Here is a 15082-nt window from a genome sequence, read left to right as displayed (position 1 = left end):
ATGTTCCTGTTTTTCTTAAATGTTCACAAACTCAAAAAATCTCCAGGCAAATTTAGAACACATTTTTTGCTTTCAAATATTTGTTCATCTTTCTGAAAAATGTTTTGAAATTTCAAATATTGTTTATGTTTTCCAAAAATATTTGTTTTCAATTTTTTTGTGCTTTTCAAAAAACAAATGTTCGCATTTTGACATTCTGAACAAGTTTTGAAAGACACAAACATTTTTCTGAAATTCCCTTACAATTTTCGAAAATGCGTATATTTTTAATTTTTTGAAAAGAATTTGAAAACAACAAACTTTTTTGAAATTTTGAAAGGGCGACCATTTTTTGAAAAAAGAGAAGAAGAAATGTAACAGGAAAAACAAACAAAAAACATAAGAGAAAAGAAAGAATAAGAAACAGTGAAAAAAGACTGGTTCGGAAAGTGTTCGTAAAATCTATTTAAAATTCCCAGCCCATTCGTTACTTATATGTCTGGCTTCACAAGCTTCACTAAAGGCAGACAGTCCGTGTCGCTATGCACGCACGTCATTTTGTAGGCTGACATGTGTTTGATTCCAGCTAGTGTATCTTTTTCGTTAACTTTCATTGCGTGCTACCGCAAATGGGCTGGCCAAGTGAGCCGCCTTTTGCGAACGTATGGCGTATACGCATACTATGATTTGCGAAAGGACCCTATTACCCTTTATACGTTCAGTGAGGGAGGGGGGAGGGGGGGGGGGGGGCTTGTATCAATTGATAGAAAATTAGGATGAACAACTGAACTAAAAAATAAATAAATAGGATGAACAACTTTTATGTGAATCAGGCGTAACCATGGTCTGCTAATGGTCCCGTTCATATGGCTACACAAACGCATGTAAAAGGTAAAAGGATAATTGAAATGGCGAATGTGGTCAGTTTGGAGTTTGGAGTCTGAAACATGAAAATGAAATTCAGGGCGAAAAGGCCGTCGTGTTATTCAGTGGCAGTGCTGGCCATGCTGTCAAATGCTGTGTTTTGTTAGTTAGCGTGTGTGATCATTCGATGCTGCCACTGCATATGTGAAGTGGTTAGTTGTTGCGCTACATAAATGAAGTGAGCACGCGTTATTCCAGCTCAATCATATCCCTGTCACCACATAGAGAATTGGTAGTTACGTAGGCATATCGAGCTAGGCGATGATAAACCAAAGTACGTGCACACGATGCTCCAAATGACATTTTCCATTTCGACCCCTCCAAAGTCTCCATGTTGATTCAGGGTTACCAAACGAACAAAAGCTACTACTGTACATGCAAATCTGAACGGCTGAAACTGCAAGAAAGAATTGACACGCAAAGAGTGCCCATCTGGTTGCAATCTGCAGGACATGGCATTTTTTCAGCCGATCTTAGGTGAAACGTAACACCTATTTCACTTTAGGACATGGCATTTTTGACACTGCTCATAGTGTCAAAAACGCCTTATATCATGAGATGAAGGGAGTAGAAGAGAAACAACCAGTGAGACGTCTGTGGTGATTTTGTCAATCCCAAAATTCGTCCGCTCGATCATATGAAGATGATGCATTTACAGGTGTGAATGTATCTGCACCCGTGTTTCTCAAAAAAAAAACTTCAAAAGTCAGAGCACAGCAGAAAAAAACCCTTCAGAAGGCAGGTGAGAAAAAGGTTGACCCGTTGACCAAAACTACTACCTTAAAAAGAGCCTACCCATTCCCTTGGGCTGCTAGTACCGTGTGGGCTCCAGCCCATCCGTCAGGACTGAAGCAAATTTACGAGACGGCGACAGATAAGATAGTGCCATTTTGTTCAGGTCCAGCCAGCCACGCCTTCCTGCCTAAAAAAAAAAAAGCCAGCCACGCCTTCCTCCGCTGCGTCCTCGTCAAAAGAAACCGACAACCAGATTTTTTACAACGACAAATCCCAAATCCCCTTCCGCTTCGCTAATAACGGCGCCACCGGTATAGTTGCTGCTCGTGCCCTCGGTAGCGCCGCGCGGAAACCCTAGCCAGCCGGCCGGCGACGCGATGTACCCGGCGGGGGCCATGGTGGCGGCCGCGGCGGCGCCGGCGCGCCAGGCGGCGTCGCGGGTTGACAAGGCCACCAGCCACCTGCTCATGGGCCCCGACTGGGCCGTCAACCTCGAAATCTGCGACATCATCAACGCCGACGTCTGGTGGGTGATTCCCTTCCGCCGCCCCCCCTTCCTGGAGCCCCCCCTCTCTGTGCCTGTGCGTTGCTGTTTCAGTTCCTGCGAGCGGAATTAGGTGGAGGGTTTTGATGATTTTGGGCTCAGGACTTGAGCCTTTAGTGGGTTATATAGTGTTGCTTGTTCAATCGGTTCCTGTTCTGGCAGAAATTGGGGTTAATTTTTAGTGTTGCGACGAGAGGAGGCAATTTGGGCAAGGGGATCCAGGACGATCTTTAGCTTCTGGTGTAGGATGTAATGGTCTAGTGGTGAATCGGCTGCAGCTTAGCTTGAACGCTTAGCACGAACTCCGCCTTTATCCTTTCGTAAGCTGTTGCTACGAGACCTTATGGTCATTAAGTGGGGGATAGCTTCTGAAGGGCCATAGCCAAAGGCCAAAGGTAGGGCCTAGGGGTAATAGAGCTTACTGCGTACATCTCACGGTGAATCATAATGATGAGGGGAACATGGCATGGGGGGATTTGTGATTATGGTAAAGACTAAAGTGTTTCCAAGATTCATCATGCTAATTCTATCCGACTTACATTATAGTGATCATTATTAGTATGAAAAAGACCTCTGGGGTCCTATACCAATGGACAATCATGGTACAGACATAACCAGATTAAAGTATCACATTTGCTTAGGGGTGTAATATGCGGGCATTGGAAGTGTACCTTGCATCTGCTTTAGCACATTTATTCCTGGAAGAAATTTAACTGTAAACATGTTTTGCACCTTTTTCACTTCTACTTATGCAACATGTGAAACATTTGCATTCCATTGATAATATTGTACTTAAATAAATAATGTTTTCTCTAGTCCAAGTAGCTGCCTGCCTACCATGCTAATATGTAAACACCTTAATCAGGCAAACAAAAGATGTGGTAAAGGCAGTGAAGAAGCGATTGCAACATAAGGATCCGAAAGTTCAATACTATGCTTTGACGGTATGTACTGCAATGACGCCATGTTGCGCTCTGTAAAGTTTCTTTTTGGAACACCCATTTAATTTGAATCTAATGCAAATGCTGTTACTTCTCATATGTTTGTTTTTAGCTTCTGAGAGCATATCTTTTCTTTGCTACAAGATTTGAAGATATTGGTCCTGTTCATATTAGTTACAATTTTTTTGCAGTTATTGGAGACGATGATGAAGAACTGTGGTGAATATGTTCAGTTTGAAGTCGCTGAACAGCATGTTCTGCAAGAAATGGTTAAAATAATCCAAAAGAAGGTTGTTTTTTTTACTTCCCTCCTTACCTTTTCTTGCGCTTATCCTTACCCAACACATAAAGTCTAATTCTGTAAGACGGTTATTTTAGCCTCAATAGTTCTCAATGGCATTGTATCTGTCTTGTATGATTGTATAAGTTGAGAACATACTAAATAGTCTGTAACATTTAGAACCTCATGGGTACACCAATCCTTTGTTCTTAGTCACTCGTTTTAGTGGGTTTTCACTGGTTCTCTTCTCGAGTAAGTAGCCTGAACTACTTTACCCAGGCATGGTTAATTGTTCAATATCCTACTTCCAATTCAAGTTCATGCAGTTATCAGAATCCTCCTATAATATATTAAGGTTATGTCGATCGATCTCTGTGCAGCGCTAATCTCGTCCACCATTTTCACTTACGCAATTTTTTCTAGTTGAGTTAGCCATGATTGTTGTAGTACTCCCTCCGGTCCTTTTTACTCTGCATATAAGAATTGTCTGAAGTCAAACTTAGTAAAGTTTGACCATATTTATATGAAAAATATATCAACATGTACAATACTAAAGTTAAACAACATGAAAATTAAATTCATGACTCATCTAATGATATTGATTTTGTATTGTGAATGCTGATGTTTTTTTCTGTAAAGTTGATCAAACTTTGCGAAGTTTGACTTCAGACAAATCTTATATGCCGAGTAAAAAGGACCGGAGGCCTGAGGGAGTGCGTTATCTCTGATTGTTACCACAAAATGGTTGACAGCTATTTGTTTTGTGGAAGATCCATTGCCAGCTTGCACTTGTGATTAAATTCTACAGTATTCTATTTTTTCTGATGATTGGAGATGCCAGTAATAAGATTACAATCTTTGCCTTTTCGAATTCCTTTCAGAATGATATGCAAGTAAGGGATAAGATATTATTACTTTTGGACTCCTGGCAAGAAGCATTTGGTGGACCTGGAGGTAAATACCGGCAGTATCACTGGGCATATCTTGAAGTAAAGGTAGGCAACTGATCCCCGTATGTTCCCTAAAGAAGCAAAATATATTTCCCTGTACTTGGTTCCAGAATCATATCCTGTTGTCAGCATACATGGTCATGTGATTGTGCAACACCATTCTTTTTTTCATGGAAGTTAATCCTTTCAAAGTAATCATCTAATTATGAAATTTTGTTACAGCGGACAGGTGTAGTGTTTCCAAGACGTCCCATAGATGCCCCACCAATACTTACTCCTCCTGCAATACACAATTCTCAAAACTATGGTTCACCTGGATATGCTGCAGGAAGTTTGAATGAGAGGATGTCCTCCGATGTTGATACTCTGAGGTGATACCTATTTTTCATCGTGCATTCGACTTCATTTGACTTGCTCAATTATCACCCAGTAACTCCATTTATATCATTACATATGTTCTCCCCTTTCCCTGTTACAGTTTAGGGGACTTGAATAATATTCGAAATGTGACGGAGTTACTGAATGATATGGTGTATGCTTTGAACCCATCAGATCCAGAGGTAGTAAAAAGCCATCTCATCTGAATTTTGGACTTGTGCCCATCTCTCATGAAATGATTGTAGATTTTTTTTCAGTTCGTGCTGATGAATAGCCTCTTAAATTTGTTTTGAACCCAGGCTGTCAAAGATGAAATCATCACAGATCTTGTGAGCCAATGTCGCTCAAATCAGCAAAAGCTCATGCAGTTTGTCAGTTCGACAGGGTAAGTTATCAAAGTGTGTTCTGTAAATATTTGCTGTCCTTTTGTTTGTTGTACTAAAATGATCTCGCATATTTTTTTCTTCATATTAACTGTTAGGTGCACGTCATATATCTCATACTGCAGTTAGCTTACAGTGATATTTGATATATTCATTTTACATTGTTTATTTAGGAACGAGCAGTTACTAAAGCAAGGTCTCGAAATAAATGATCGCCTACAAAATGTGCTTACAAAATATGATGCCATCGCTTCTGGTACTCATTTGGCAGTTGAAGCTCCCGTGAGAGAGACAGTTGAGTCTCCTAGGGAGGATCCACCAGCAAAACCATCTTCATCTCCTATTGAACAAAATGACGCTTCTAATGAAGAGGAGGATGAGTTCGCTCGGCTGGCTCAAAGGTATATCCCATGGTATTGCTACTTGTACTTTCTTCACAAATATTAAGCTCAATGCTTTATTATTCTGCAGAAAAAACAAATCTGTGATAAGTAGCGATGAGACGTCATCAAGCACAAGCACTGTGGACCTTGCCCTCGTACCCATTGATCTACCAAGCTCAGAATCGCCACCTGCTGTTGCAAGCAATGCATTGGTTCCCCTAGATCCAGCTCCTGTCAGTAGTAGTACTCAAACAAAAGAGCAGGATATGATTGACCTTCTAAGCCTCACTTTGTGCAGCCCTACTGATGAAACTTCTACAGATTCTTCAGCACAGAGTCAAAATGGCCTCCAGCAGCCTCCAGACGGGCAACAAAATCCTACTGGTGTAACCCAATATCCTTCAACCAACCAGCCATACCCAGTAAACCAAGGATATACTCCACAGAATAGCAACTATGTTGCACCTTGGGCCCAAACTCGACCATATCCATCTCAAGCCCAGACCGGACCATATCCATCTCAAGCCCAAACCGGACCATATCCATCTCAAGCCCAAACCAGACCATATCCATCTCAAGCTCAAACTGAACCATATCCATCTCAAGCCCCAGCATACGCATCCGGATATCCAGTGCCACCTTGGGCTACACCTTCAACTGTCAATTCTAATCCTTTCCTGTCGGCTGCTTACCAAGAACAGCTCCCCTCGGCCGTCTCTGGTGCCCCAGCAACCACCTACGCAGCTCCCTCACCTTCATATAGCGCTCCTCCAGCCTCCCAGCCAATGCAACAGTACAGTTCTGTGGCCTCTCCAACAAGCAATGGTCTACCGATGCCTCAAGCTCCAAATGGGAATCATCAACCGAAGGATTCTTCAGCAGCGGCAAGCAAACCTTACTACATACTTGATAACTTGTTCAGTGATTTGATTGACTTGAAGAGCACCAGTGGTGGAAATAAGACGGGTACTAGTTTGGGTAGCTCAAATGGCGGCCAGCCTATGATTGGTGGAAAGAAATAAGTTTTCTTTAGATGGCAACTAGTTTGTGGCTACTTCATTCAATGTACATTTTCTGTATATCTCTATTCCCTCTTTTACATGTTTGATTGCGTTGGTTAATTCAGTGGGTTCAGTTGCATAGAGTGAGCTAGAACATTGGTGATGTACATATAAATGATTAATTGCATCGAGTGGATTGTTACTTGTTACGGACTTGCAACACGTAAAATATGCTGGCGTTTGGAAAGGGGAAAAGCCCGGTTCGTTATATGCTGGCGTTTGGTTTCCCATGTCATGCATGTACCAATGACAGGTACCAGCCGATCCTTTATCTGCGAAATTTGTGATCGTTCCTTTGTCACAGGGATCATCTGTCTCTTTAGTGTTTGCCTCAGAATCATCTCTCACTCCTTTAACCTTATATGTATTTTTCTTGTTTCTTGCCGAGGTTCCTAGCCTTGATGTGGGTTGCCGTGGGTAATGTCATGTCAAATACTCAGATTGTCACAGGGATCACATGTCTCTTGATCCATGGTTGCAGGCCTGGAACCATTGGTTTGTTATATGCCAGAAAGAAAAGAAAAAAACAATGATTAGCGTTTAGGCTATGGGACTTATTTTCTAATAGCAGCAGTGCAGCAGAGTCGCCAGACCGGCAGCCCCTAAAATCGTTTGAGTGAAGTCTGAAACCCTGACTTTGTAGAGGCTGACGCAATTGAACCCTCGTCTTCAAATCCCTGAAGTTGGTACCCTGACTTCTTTGATCCCGGTTTATTCTAACCTTATACATGTTTGGCGCACTGGAAATACAAACGGTTTCTCACCGGCAGTATGGGTCCACAAGTCATATTAGTTTCTCACGTCTTATCTTCAGGGATTTAAAAGTGAGGGTTCGTTTGCGTCGGCCTTTACAACATCAGGGTTTATTTTGGACTTCACTCAAATCGTTTGGGAGTGCACTCTAGAATATTTTGGAGGCTGCCAAGCCTATGTGCAAACTTAGATTTCCTAAATCGCAACCTCTATATTCTTTTCCCCTATCTGTCTTTTTTTGCTTGTACTCAAAGTTTCTACTTTTATTTGGCACAGATTGACAACCAAACTTTGGCCGGATCAACACGAAACACTTGCACAACATTGTAAACTAGATAGTTCATTTTTGTATGGGGGCAAAATTCGTCGCTTATTGATTGTACATATATGTAAAATTTTAGAGAAGGGGGGTGTCGAGAAGCAACATTTCCATACACAACTAGACTAGTAGATAACTAAACTAGATGTCACGGGGCGAGCCTTCCTCGACTTGACAGTGAACAACAACCTTGGGAATAGTATTCTTCAGTGTATATCTTGCCAATGTACAATAATACTACATCTACGTAAGCTGCTACGTGATCCTACGTAACCTTCCCTCTAATCCTTTCCACCCCCCTGATTTTCATGGGTGTGGGACCCCCTCCCTCCCCTTATGCCAATTAACAATTGCCAAATCAGCAACACTACGTAAACCATACGTAGCTTTACGTGGATGTAGCATTCCTCGCCAATGTATGAGGACACGTTCGTAGAATTTGCCAGGCGTTGGCTGCGGCCTTGGAGTCACAGGCGTGTGTGTCTGCCTCCCATACCGGCGAGCCACCCTCCTTAGCCTTGAGGGCGAAGACACATTCCTTTTTTGATGCGCTTCCTCTTGGCGCCCATCGTCGGCATGATGTAGAACTCCGTCCAACCCGTGTTCACGTTGAAGACTGGGGCAGGCCGGGTGGCATGGCGGGTGTCCTAAGCCTCCCTACAGGCAAGGGAGCGGCCCTAGCTTTGGCGCAGCTACGACATGACGAGGAGCGTGGCGGGTGTCTCAACTCTCCCTACGGGCGAGGGCGTGACATTGCCGCGGCGCAGGACGATCGTCTTGCAGGACTCCGCAAGCACACATTGATCCTCGTCCTTTATTCTAGGATCTCGGTGTTGGATCATCTCGTCAGCAAAATCATGCCCCTTCTCAGCGGCCGCGTCATCCCCCTCAATGTGCTCCCATTGCAGTTCCTTTGTGGAGGCCGACGGAGGGCCGCGACGGTGCATCTCTAGATAGGGTTGCAGGGCGGCATGGCTTCGATGGAGGAAATGGTGCGAATGGATGTGGGGAGGGGAGGACTGGCGATATAGGCATCGGCGACCGACTTTTCTTAAGCGCACAAAGGGAATGTGTGCGGGTGGCAAGAAATCTAGTGGGAAAGGGCAGGGTAACTAGAAAAATGTAGCGGCAACGCGCGCGAAGCGGGAGGAAACATAGCGGCTCCCATAAATGGGCATGTTTCCGGGAGGGGAACTCGCCTATGGGACTAGTAACGGTGGCGGGTTGGGTTTGGAGTACACTCTAAGAAAACCTCCATCCTCCAAATATAGAGGTAGTTTTGGCGAAAGGCCGAAGGTTGTATATTAGATAAAACTAACCCTTACAAAAACTTCATTACAAGAATAAGAAATTACATGTAAGCCCTTGAAGAAATCGACACCATCTTCCTTCTGCATCCACCGACGATGTGCCGCGAGAAAGGCTCTTTGCTACCTCCGGGCCTCCGTCTCAGCGGAGCAGTTTTGTTGAAAACCAGGAGCTTGAAGAAGCAACGGCCGGTAAGTCGTCGATTTAGACCAAAAGATGTTGGCGATCACGACCTGGACATATCGCCATCCTGGAGAAGCTAGCACCAAGGAGGGCCAGAATATAATCCCAACTCCAGCAAGACAGGAAGGGGAACAAACCTCGCAAGTTCCCCCACGGAGCCCCATCTGGCTAAGCTTCATCAGACGAAGAAGGAACTGGAGAACAAAAGCATGCCACGACATCATCCCCTCCACAAGGTGCTGCTGATCACCTAGACAAAAAAAAGACATAAGGACAAGATCAACCCTGACTGAAGCTCCACACGCCCTTTGTCGATGTCAAACAACAACAATGGAATGAGGACATGATCGGGAAATCTTATTCCTCACTGCCAATGGAGCCATCGCCTCACCACCGGCATCCAGACACTTACACTTAACTCTAACTAAAGCTAGGGCGACGAGAGACTTAGATAAATCATAGACTGCCCACCCCCTCCCCCCCCCCCCCCACACACACACTCCACCTCGCCGGCGGCAAAAGGCACCTAAAAGCAAGGGGAACTGGCAGCAACGGGGCCTTAGGTGGAAACCCTAGCGTTTCTTCTCAGGAGCTGGAGGCGGCTGCGGCCGGTTCCAAAACTTAAGTTAGGATTTGGTTCCCCGGAAGGGGGGAGGGGGCTACTTTGCTAGTAAGAGTGGTGGGTTTGGTTTGAAGTACGCTCTAAAACAATCTCCAACCTTCAAATATAGAGGTTGCACCTCAGTTTTTGAAGTGCGCTCCAAATATTTGAAAGGGGGGGGGGGGATAGAGAATCTGCTACAGTACATTTTTGCAACTCTAGCCTCCATTTGGACTGTTACTATGGAGTTCTGACGCTTTTTCGTTTAGAGAATATGTAAGGAAAGGATCAATAATAACCTCACTTTTTTGTTTTGTTTCAAAAAAAAAGCTCACTTTTTCATTTAGAGAATATGTAAGGAAAGGATCAATAATAACCTCTGGTCCAGGCCAAATAATCATTCAATATTACCATTTCAGCTAAAAAGCATAAAAAAACGTTGTACCATGCGAAAGCTCTCTATGATGATTCTTTCGTTTTCAAAAGAAAAACACAACCTGATAATTTTTAGTTTTTCCAGAGTTAATGCAATGATGCAATTCCTTGAAGGCACTTATCTCTTGTGATTCATCGAGCTTGTACGCGGTATTTCATCCTCCATAAAACGAATGTGCCCCGCAAAAAAAAAAAACGAATATGAGAATTGCAATTTACTTTGGTGCATGCACTCCCTAGAGTGCTAGTAATTAATGAGCAAATCCCTTTGCTTGATATACTAGAAAAATTAAGCGACTATCCTTTTTTTTTGAAAATGGGATCGTGGACCCCTTGCCGTTTCTAAGCAACCCATAAATTACTTCTTTTAGGGGTATATAAGGAACCATAAATTACATTACAGAACTAATCCTGCTACCAAATTCAATTTCTACAGCTAAATCCCCTCTCCTCATACGCGAGTCCTCATCACAATCTAAATAAATACTCCACAAAGCAATCAAATCGAAATCTACCCATTTTGATCTCGCCTTCCCCAACTTAACGGTAAAGAACATAGAGAGATCACAATGAGCCCCGGGTGCACCTGGGGTGCGCTGCTCCTCGCCGCTCTCCTCCTGCAACCCGCGCTCTCGTCGCCCGATTTCCGTGTCGGCGCCCGGTTCGCCGTGCGTCTGCCCGGAGCCTACCAGCCGGGCTTCGCCCAGCGGACCACGGTGCTCGAGGCGGCCGGCAAGCGGGAGCCCCGCTTCGCCGCCGCCGTGAGCGTGGAGGCCGGCACGGGGGGAGGGTACCTGTGCTCTCTCGTCGTCCTGCTGGCCAACGTCACGGTCTGGGCTTCGGATCGTTCCGACCAGGAGTTCGCGGCGCGGGCTGTCTGCCAGCTCGAGCTCACGGAGGACGGGCAGCTGCGGCTGACGGACGGCGCCAGGGCCGTTGTGTGGTGGTCCGGAACGGCGGGGCAGGGCGCCAAGGTGATACTCTGTCTCCTCTTTCCATCGTTTCCCATCGTCATTTGTTTGATCGAGTCTAGCTAGCGTGTTTTTTGGAATTGTTACGCCAAAAATTTTGATTTCTTAGTGCTAACGGCTAACACGATCTGAAACTAGAAATGTGGTGATTCCTAATGGCTAATACATCAGGGTATAAGCAGTGTTTATTCATGTCGAAGATAGAAGAGTGCATCGGCATTCGGCAATAGGAATCATCCGGGGCTACCTATTTGTGTGAATCAAAACTGCTAAGTAACATGAACTAGCTACCAGATTTCATATGTTCTCCAGATGCTAACTAGCACTCGGGGCAAAAACACTTTTCGGATATGTTCGCTATCAAAAGCAATTCTAAATACTCCTACATTTTTTGAGGGGGCAATTGTAAGTACATGTTCTATTTCATAAGGCGCGAAACCATAATGGATATGATCGACAGCTATACGAGTATTTTGAAAAAGGCGCGGGAAATGCCGACGTAGAAAGAAATCTTTAAATTTGTTGGGCTGAAATAGAAAAAACCTTATTCAAAAGCAAAATGAGGCTTCAATAACTACCAGGCATGTATATAAATTCTATTATAGCATTAATGGGTTTCATTAATATATAAATGAAAATAAAATCCCTACCATTCATTGTCCTAGAATGAGTCCCCTCTTAAGCTATCTGAATGTTCAAATCTTGAGTTCTTTTGAGATGCTCTTAAACTGGTATGAGTCGTTCGTTTTCTATGGTCCACTGGCTAATATTAGTATTAATTCCCTCTTGGGAGATCAGATGCTATCAAAATATCATGTATGGTTAATATGGACTTTGCTCTACTAATAAGAATGTAAATTAGAACGTATCTAAAGCACAAAAATAAATAAGGAAGGTATACAAATACACATTAAATGATATTATTTCTAATATTAATTATTGAAGTAATTTAGACATATTATGCTTATACCGGTTGTCACACGTATACGTATATTACATATGCATACCTTAAGTACAAAAACATAAAACTTACACACTCATAGATTCCTAAAATATTTTGATTTGGATATTTCTATGAAAAATGCCTAAGTATATCTCTTGTACAAACCTATCGCGTGGTGAAAGAAAAATATGTATGTATGAATAACACATACTAGCATATAGGAAGGAGTGGACACAAAATCTGTCAAAACATATATTTTCAATCAGTTATACTTGTCATGTTAATAAAGAACATATCATGTGCTCCCGGTACTCCAAAAACAAAAATCGCTCCATTAAAGTTGTGAAAAACTCTGATTTTTTAGTACATATATAGATCATGAATCTACAATGACACAATTTTTTTTAATTTTAGTATGATGGACAGCTTGAGAAATGAACAGAAAAGTTCGAGGGTGATAGTAGCAATAGACTAAATTCATAATCCCAATTTGAATTTGCTATGTAACTGGGCATTTTTCAAAATCCCACTATTGTGATTTTTTTTAGGGCCACTATTGTGATAGTACCGCAAGTCCGCAATGCTGGGAACACATGAATGCGCAAAACAAATAAAACGCCCTGGGCCTGGGCTACTGACGAAATGTTTTTGCCTGTCTAGGACACATCTAGATGTGACATAGTTATGTCACATCTAAGCTGATGTCCACTCTGTTTGTGGTCTATTTTTTTGTCCTAATTTTTTTATTTCTTGTTGCTGCATTATATATGTGTGGAGCTTAGATGTGACATTCTTAAAAAACATCTAGATGTGAACTAGACAAAAAAAAATTGTCTAAAGAAAAAACTAAGCCCCCTGGTATCGAATTCTCCATGTCAAAAAAGAAACCCTCTTCTCCTCATGCTCTTTTATTATTATTATTTTCTGATTTCCTACTGCGGCACATGCACAGGCTCTGCACTTGGATTCCAAAACCGGCAACCTCCGTCTCCTGGACGACAAGAAGCATACGGTATGGCAAAGCTTCGACAAGCCCACGGGCAAACTCCTGCCGGGCCAGTGGCTCCGGCTGCCCTCCTACTTCACCGTGTCCCCGGCGAAGATTTCTTCGCCATTCTACAGCCTCGAGCTCGACGGCGACAAGATCGCCGCCTACATCTACTTCGGAGAGCGAAAGTACTCCTACTGGGAGCTGACCCCCAGCAGCAACCAGGCCATGGCGTTCGCGGGAATGGACGAGTCGGGGCTGACGATGTACGACGGGCGGCGGCGACCCGTCGCGAAAATCTCGCCGGCGGTGAACAAAGGGCCGGTCAGGTTCCTGGCGCTGGGAGACGACGGCAGCCTGGGGCTCTATGCCTACGACAGCCGTCACGGGAACTTCACGCCCTCGTACGAGGCGCTCGCGTTCTGCGACCTCCCCCTCTCCTGCGGCGTCCTCGCCGTCTGCTCCCTCTCCGGAAGCTGCCGCGACTTCGCCGCGCGCGGCGTCCGGCCGGCGCAGGGCGGCACCCTCTGCAACGCGACGGCGACCAGCTCCGGCGACGCCCACGACATGGTGGAAGTGAGGGGCGTCACCACCGTTCTCAGGGCCGACTCGCCGGTCACCAACGTGACGGTGCAGCAGTGCGCGGACCAGTGCCTGCGCGACTGCTCGTGCGCCGCCGCGCTCCACGTGAAGGACGACGGCGTGGCCGGCAGCGGCGTCTGCTCCCACTACGAGCTGACGGCGGGAGCGAGGGAGGTGATCGGCGGAGGCGAGGGCCAGGGGCACAGCTACTGGGTGAAGGTTGTCAAGGGGAGCAAGAGCAACTGCCGGGAAGACGAAGAGGATTACAATGCCAAAAACGAGGCGCTCACCAAGATCCTGATCATCTTCGGCGTAGTGGATGTGATCGGCCTGCTCTTGTTCGGCGGGCTCTGCACGTACTTCGTCTGCCTTCGTGGGCGCACCGCCGACGAGCATGTCTGTGAAGAAGATGGAGAAGCAGAAGCAGCAGGCCGCGACAGATCGCAATGCTAACAACAGTGGAGCTGTACAAGACCCATAGAAGCTGATGGATGAAATCAACTGTGTTACAAATATCATAGGGAAAAAAAATTGGGCATCAGCTAAGCTGAGCGCACAACCATACCTCTAATTCTAGCTCAGCACTTCATAGCTGGAGAACCTTTGAGACTCGAAAGTTTGAACCCATTGGTAACTTGAAAACTTTGGACTTGAAAATTATTACCATTTTGTTGAAAATCAAAGCCTTAACTTGATATTTTGGCCATGTGTAACTTCCAAGCACTTTGAAATTGAAAAGTGCTCCTTCCGTTCCACAATGTAGCATATAGGGTTTTCTAAAAGTCAAGCATGCCTATGTTTGACCAAGTTTTTAGAATAAATATCAATATCTATCATATTAAATAAATAAAATATAAAAGTACAATTCATGATGAATCTAATGATACTAATTTTGTATTGTAGATATCAATATTTTTTCCTAAGGCTTGGTCAAACATAGACATGCTTTGACTTTTGAAAAACAGAATATGCACTTCATTTTGAAACGAAAGGGGTATTAGCTAGAAAGCTATTGGTCTTTCTAGGCCACTCAACATGTGCAAAAGCCCCCAAAGATTAGATTAGAGACACTTTGGATCAACACATGAGAAAAGGGGGATGTTTAGCTTCGTAGTCTGTAGCCACCAAGTAGACATACTTTTTTTTTGTAGGATAGCAGCTCCATTGTAGAAGAAGATGAAAATCCAAGAGAGTTAAAAGCAATGAGATGATCAAAAATTGAAGGAAGAAGCTTACTATCAAGTAAAAAAGAGTTAATTGGCAACGTTGTGAAATTCAAACCCATCACATTGTCTCCTTCAAATTATGATTCCACCATTTTCTTTTTGCCAATGATGATTCCACCATCTTTGGTGAGATTGTTTCATTACCATCTCTTGTTTTACCCCCAAATCTTGTTGCCCTTGTTTCAGAAGATCAAACAATGATCTATCATCCATGT

The 15082-nt window shown here is 44.1% G+C and overlaps 2 protein-coding genes across 2 annotated transcripts; both read left to right on the top strand.

Moving 5' to 3' along the window:
• The first annotated feature begins 1808 nt into the window (after positions 1 to 1808).
• LOC109743334 (TOM1-like protein 6) lies at positions 1809 to 6707 on the top strand. The gene is made up of 9 exons (XM_020302415.4): positions 1809 to 2164; positions 3048 to 3126; positions 3315 to 3413; positions 4285 to 4398; positions 4576 to 4724; positions 4832 to 4913; positions 5031 to 5116; positions 5288 to 5515; positions 5586 to 6707. Exons 1-9 carry the CDS (start codon positions 2016 to 2018, stop codon positions 6517 to 6519), a joined length of 1920 nt encoding a protein of 639 aa, XP_020158004.3. The 5' UTR covers positions 1809 to 2015; the 3' UTR covers positions 6520 to 6707.
• Positions 6708 to 10726: 4019 nt separating this feature from the next.
• Positions 10727 to 14338, top strand: LOC109743332 (G-type lectin S-receptor-like serine/threonine-protein kinase At5g24080). Its single transcript, XM_020302412.2, has 2 exons — positions 10727 to 11131; positions 13024 to 14338. The coding sequence occupies exons 1-2, from the start codon at positions 10727 to 10729 to the stop codon at positions 14092 to 14094; spliced, it is 1476 nt and encodes a 491-aa protein (XP_020158001.1). The 3' UTR covers positions 14095 to 14338.
• The last annotated feature ends 744 nt before the right edge of the window (positions 14339 to 15082 follow it).

This window comes from Aegilops tauschii, chromosome 3 (assembly GCF_002575655.3).
Source record: "Aegilops tauschii subsp. strangulata cultivar AL8/78 chromosome 3, Aet v6.0, whole genome shotgun sequence".
Classification (NCBI taxonomy): Eukaryota; Viridiplantae; Streptophyta; class Magnoliopsida; order Poales; family Poaceae; genus Aegilops; species Aegilops tauschii.
The sequence above is the reverse complement of the archived record's forward strand: the minus strand, read 5'-3'. Positions and strand labels throughout refer to the sequence as shown.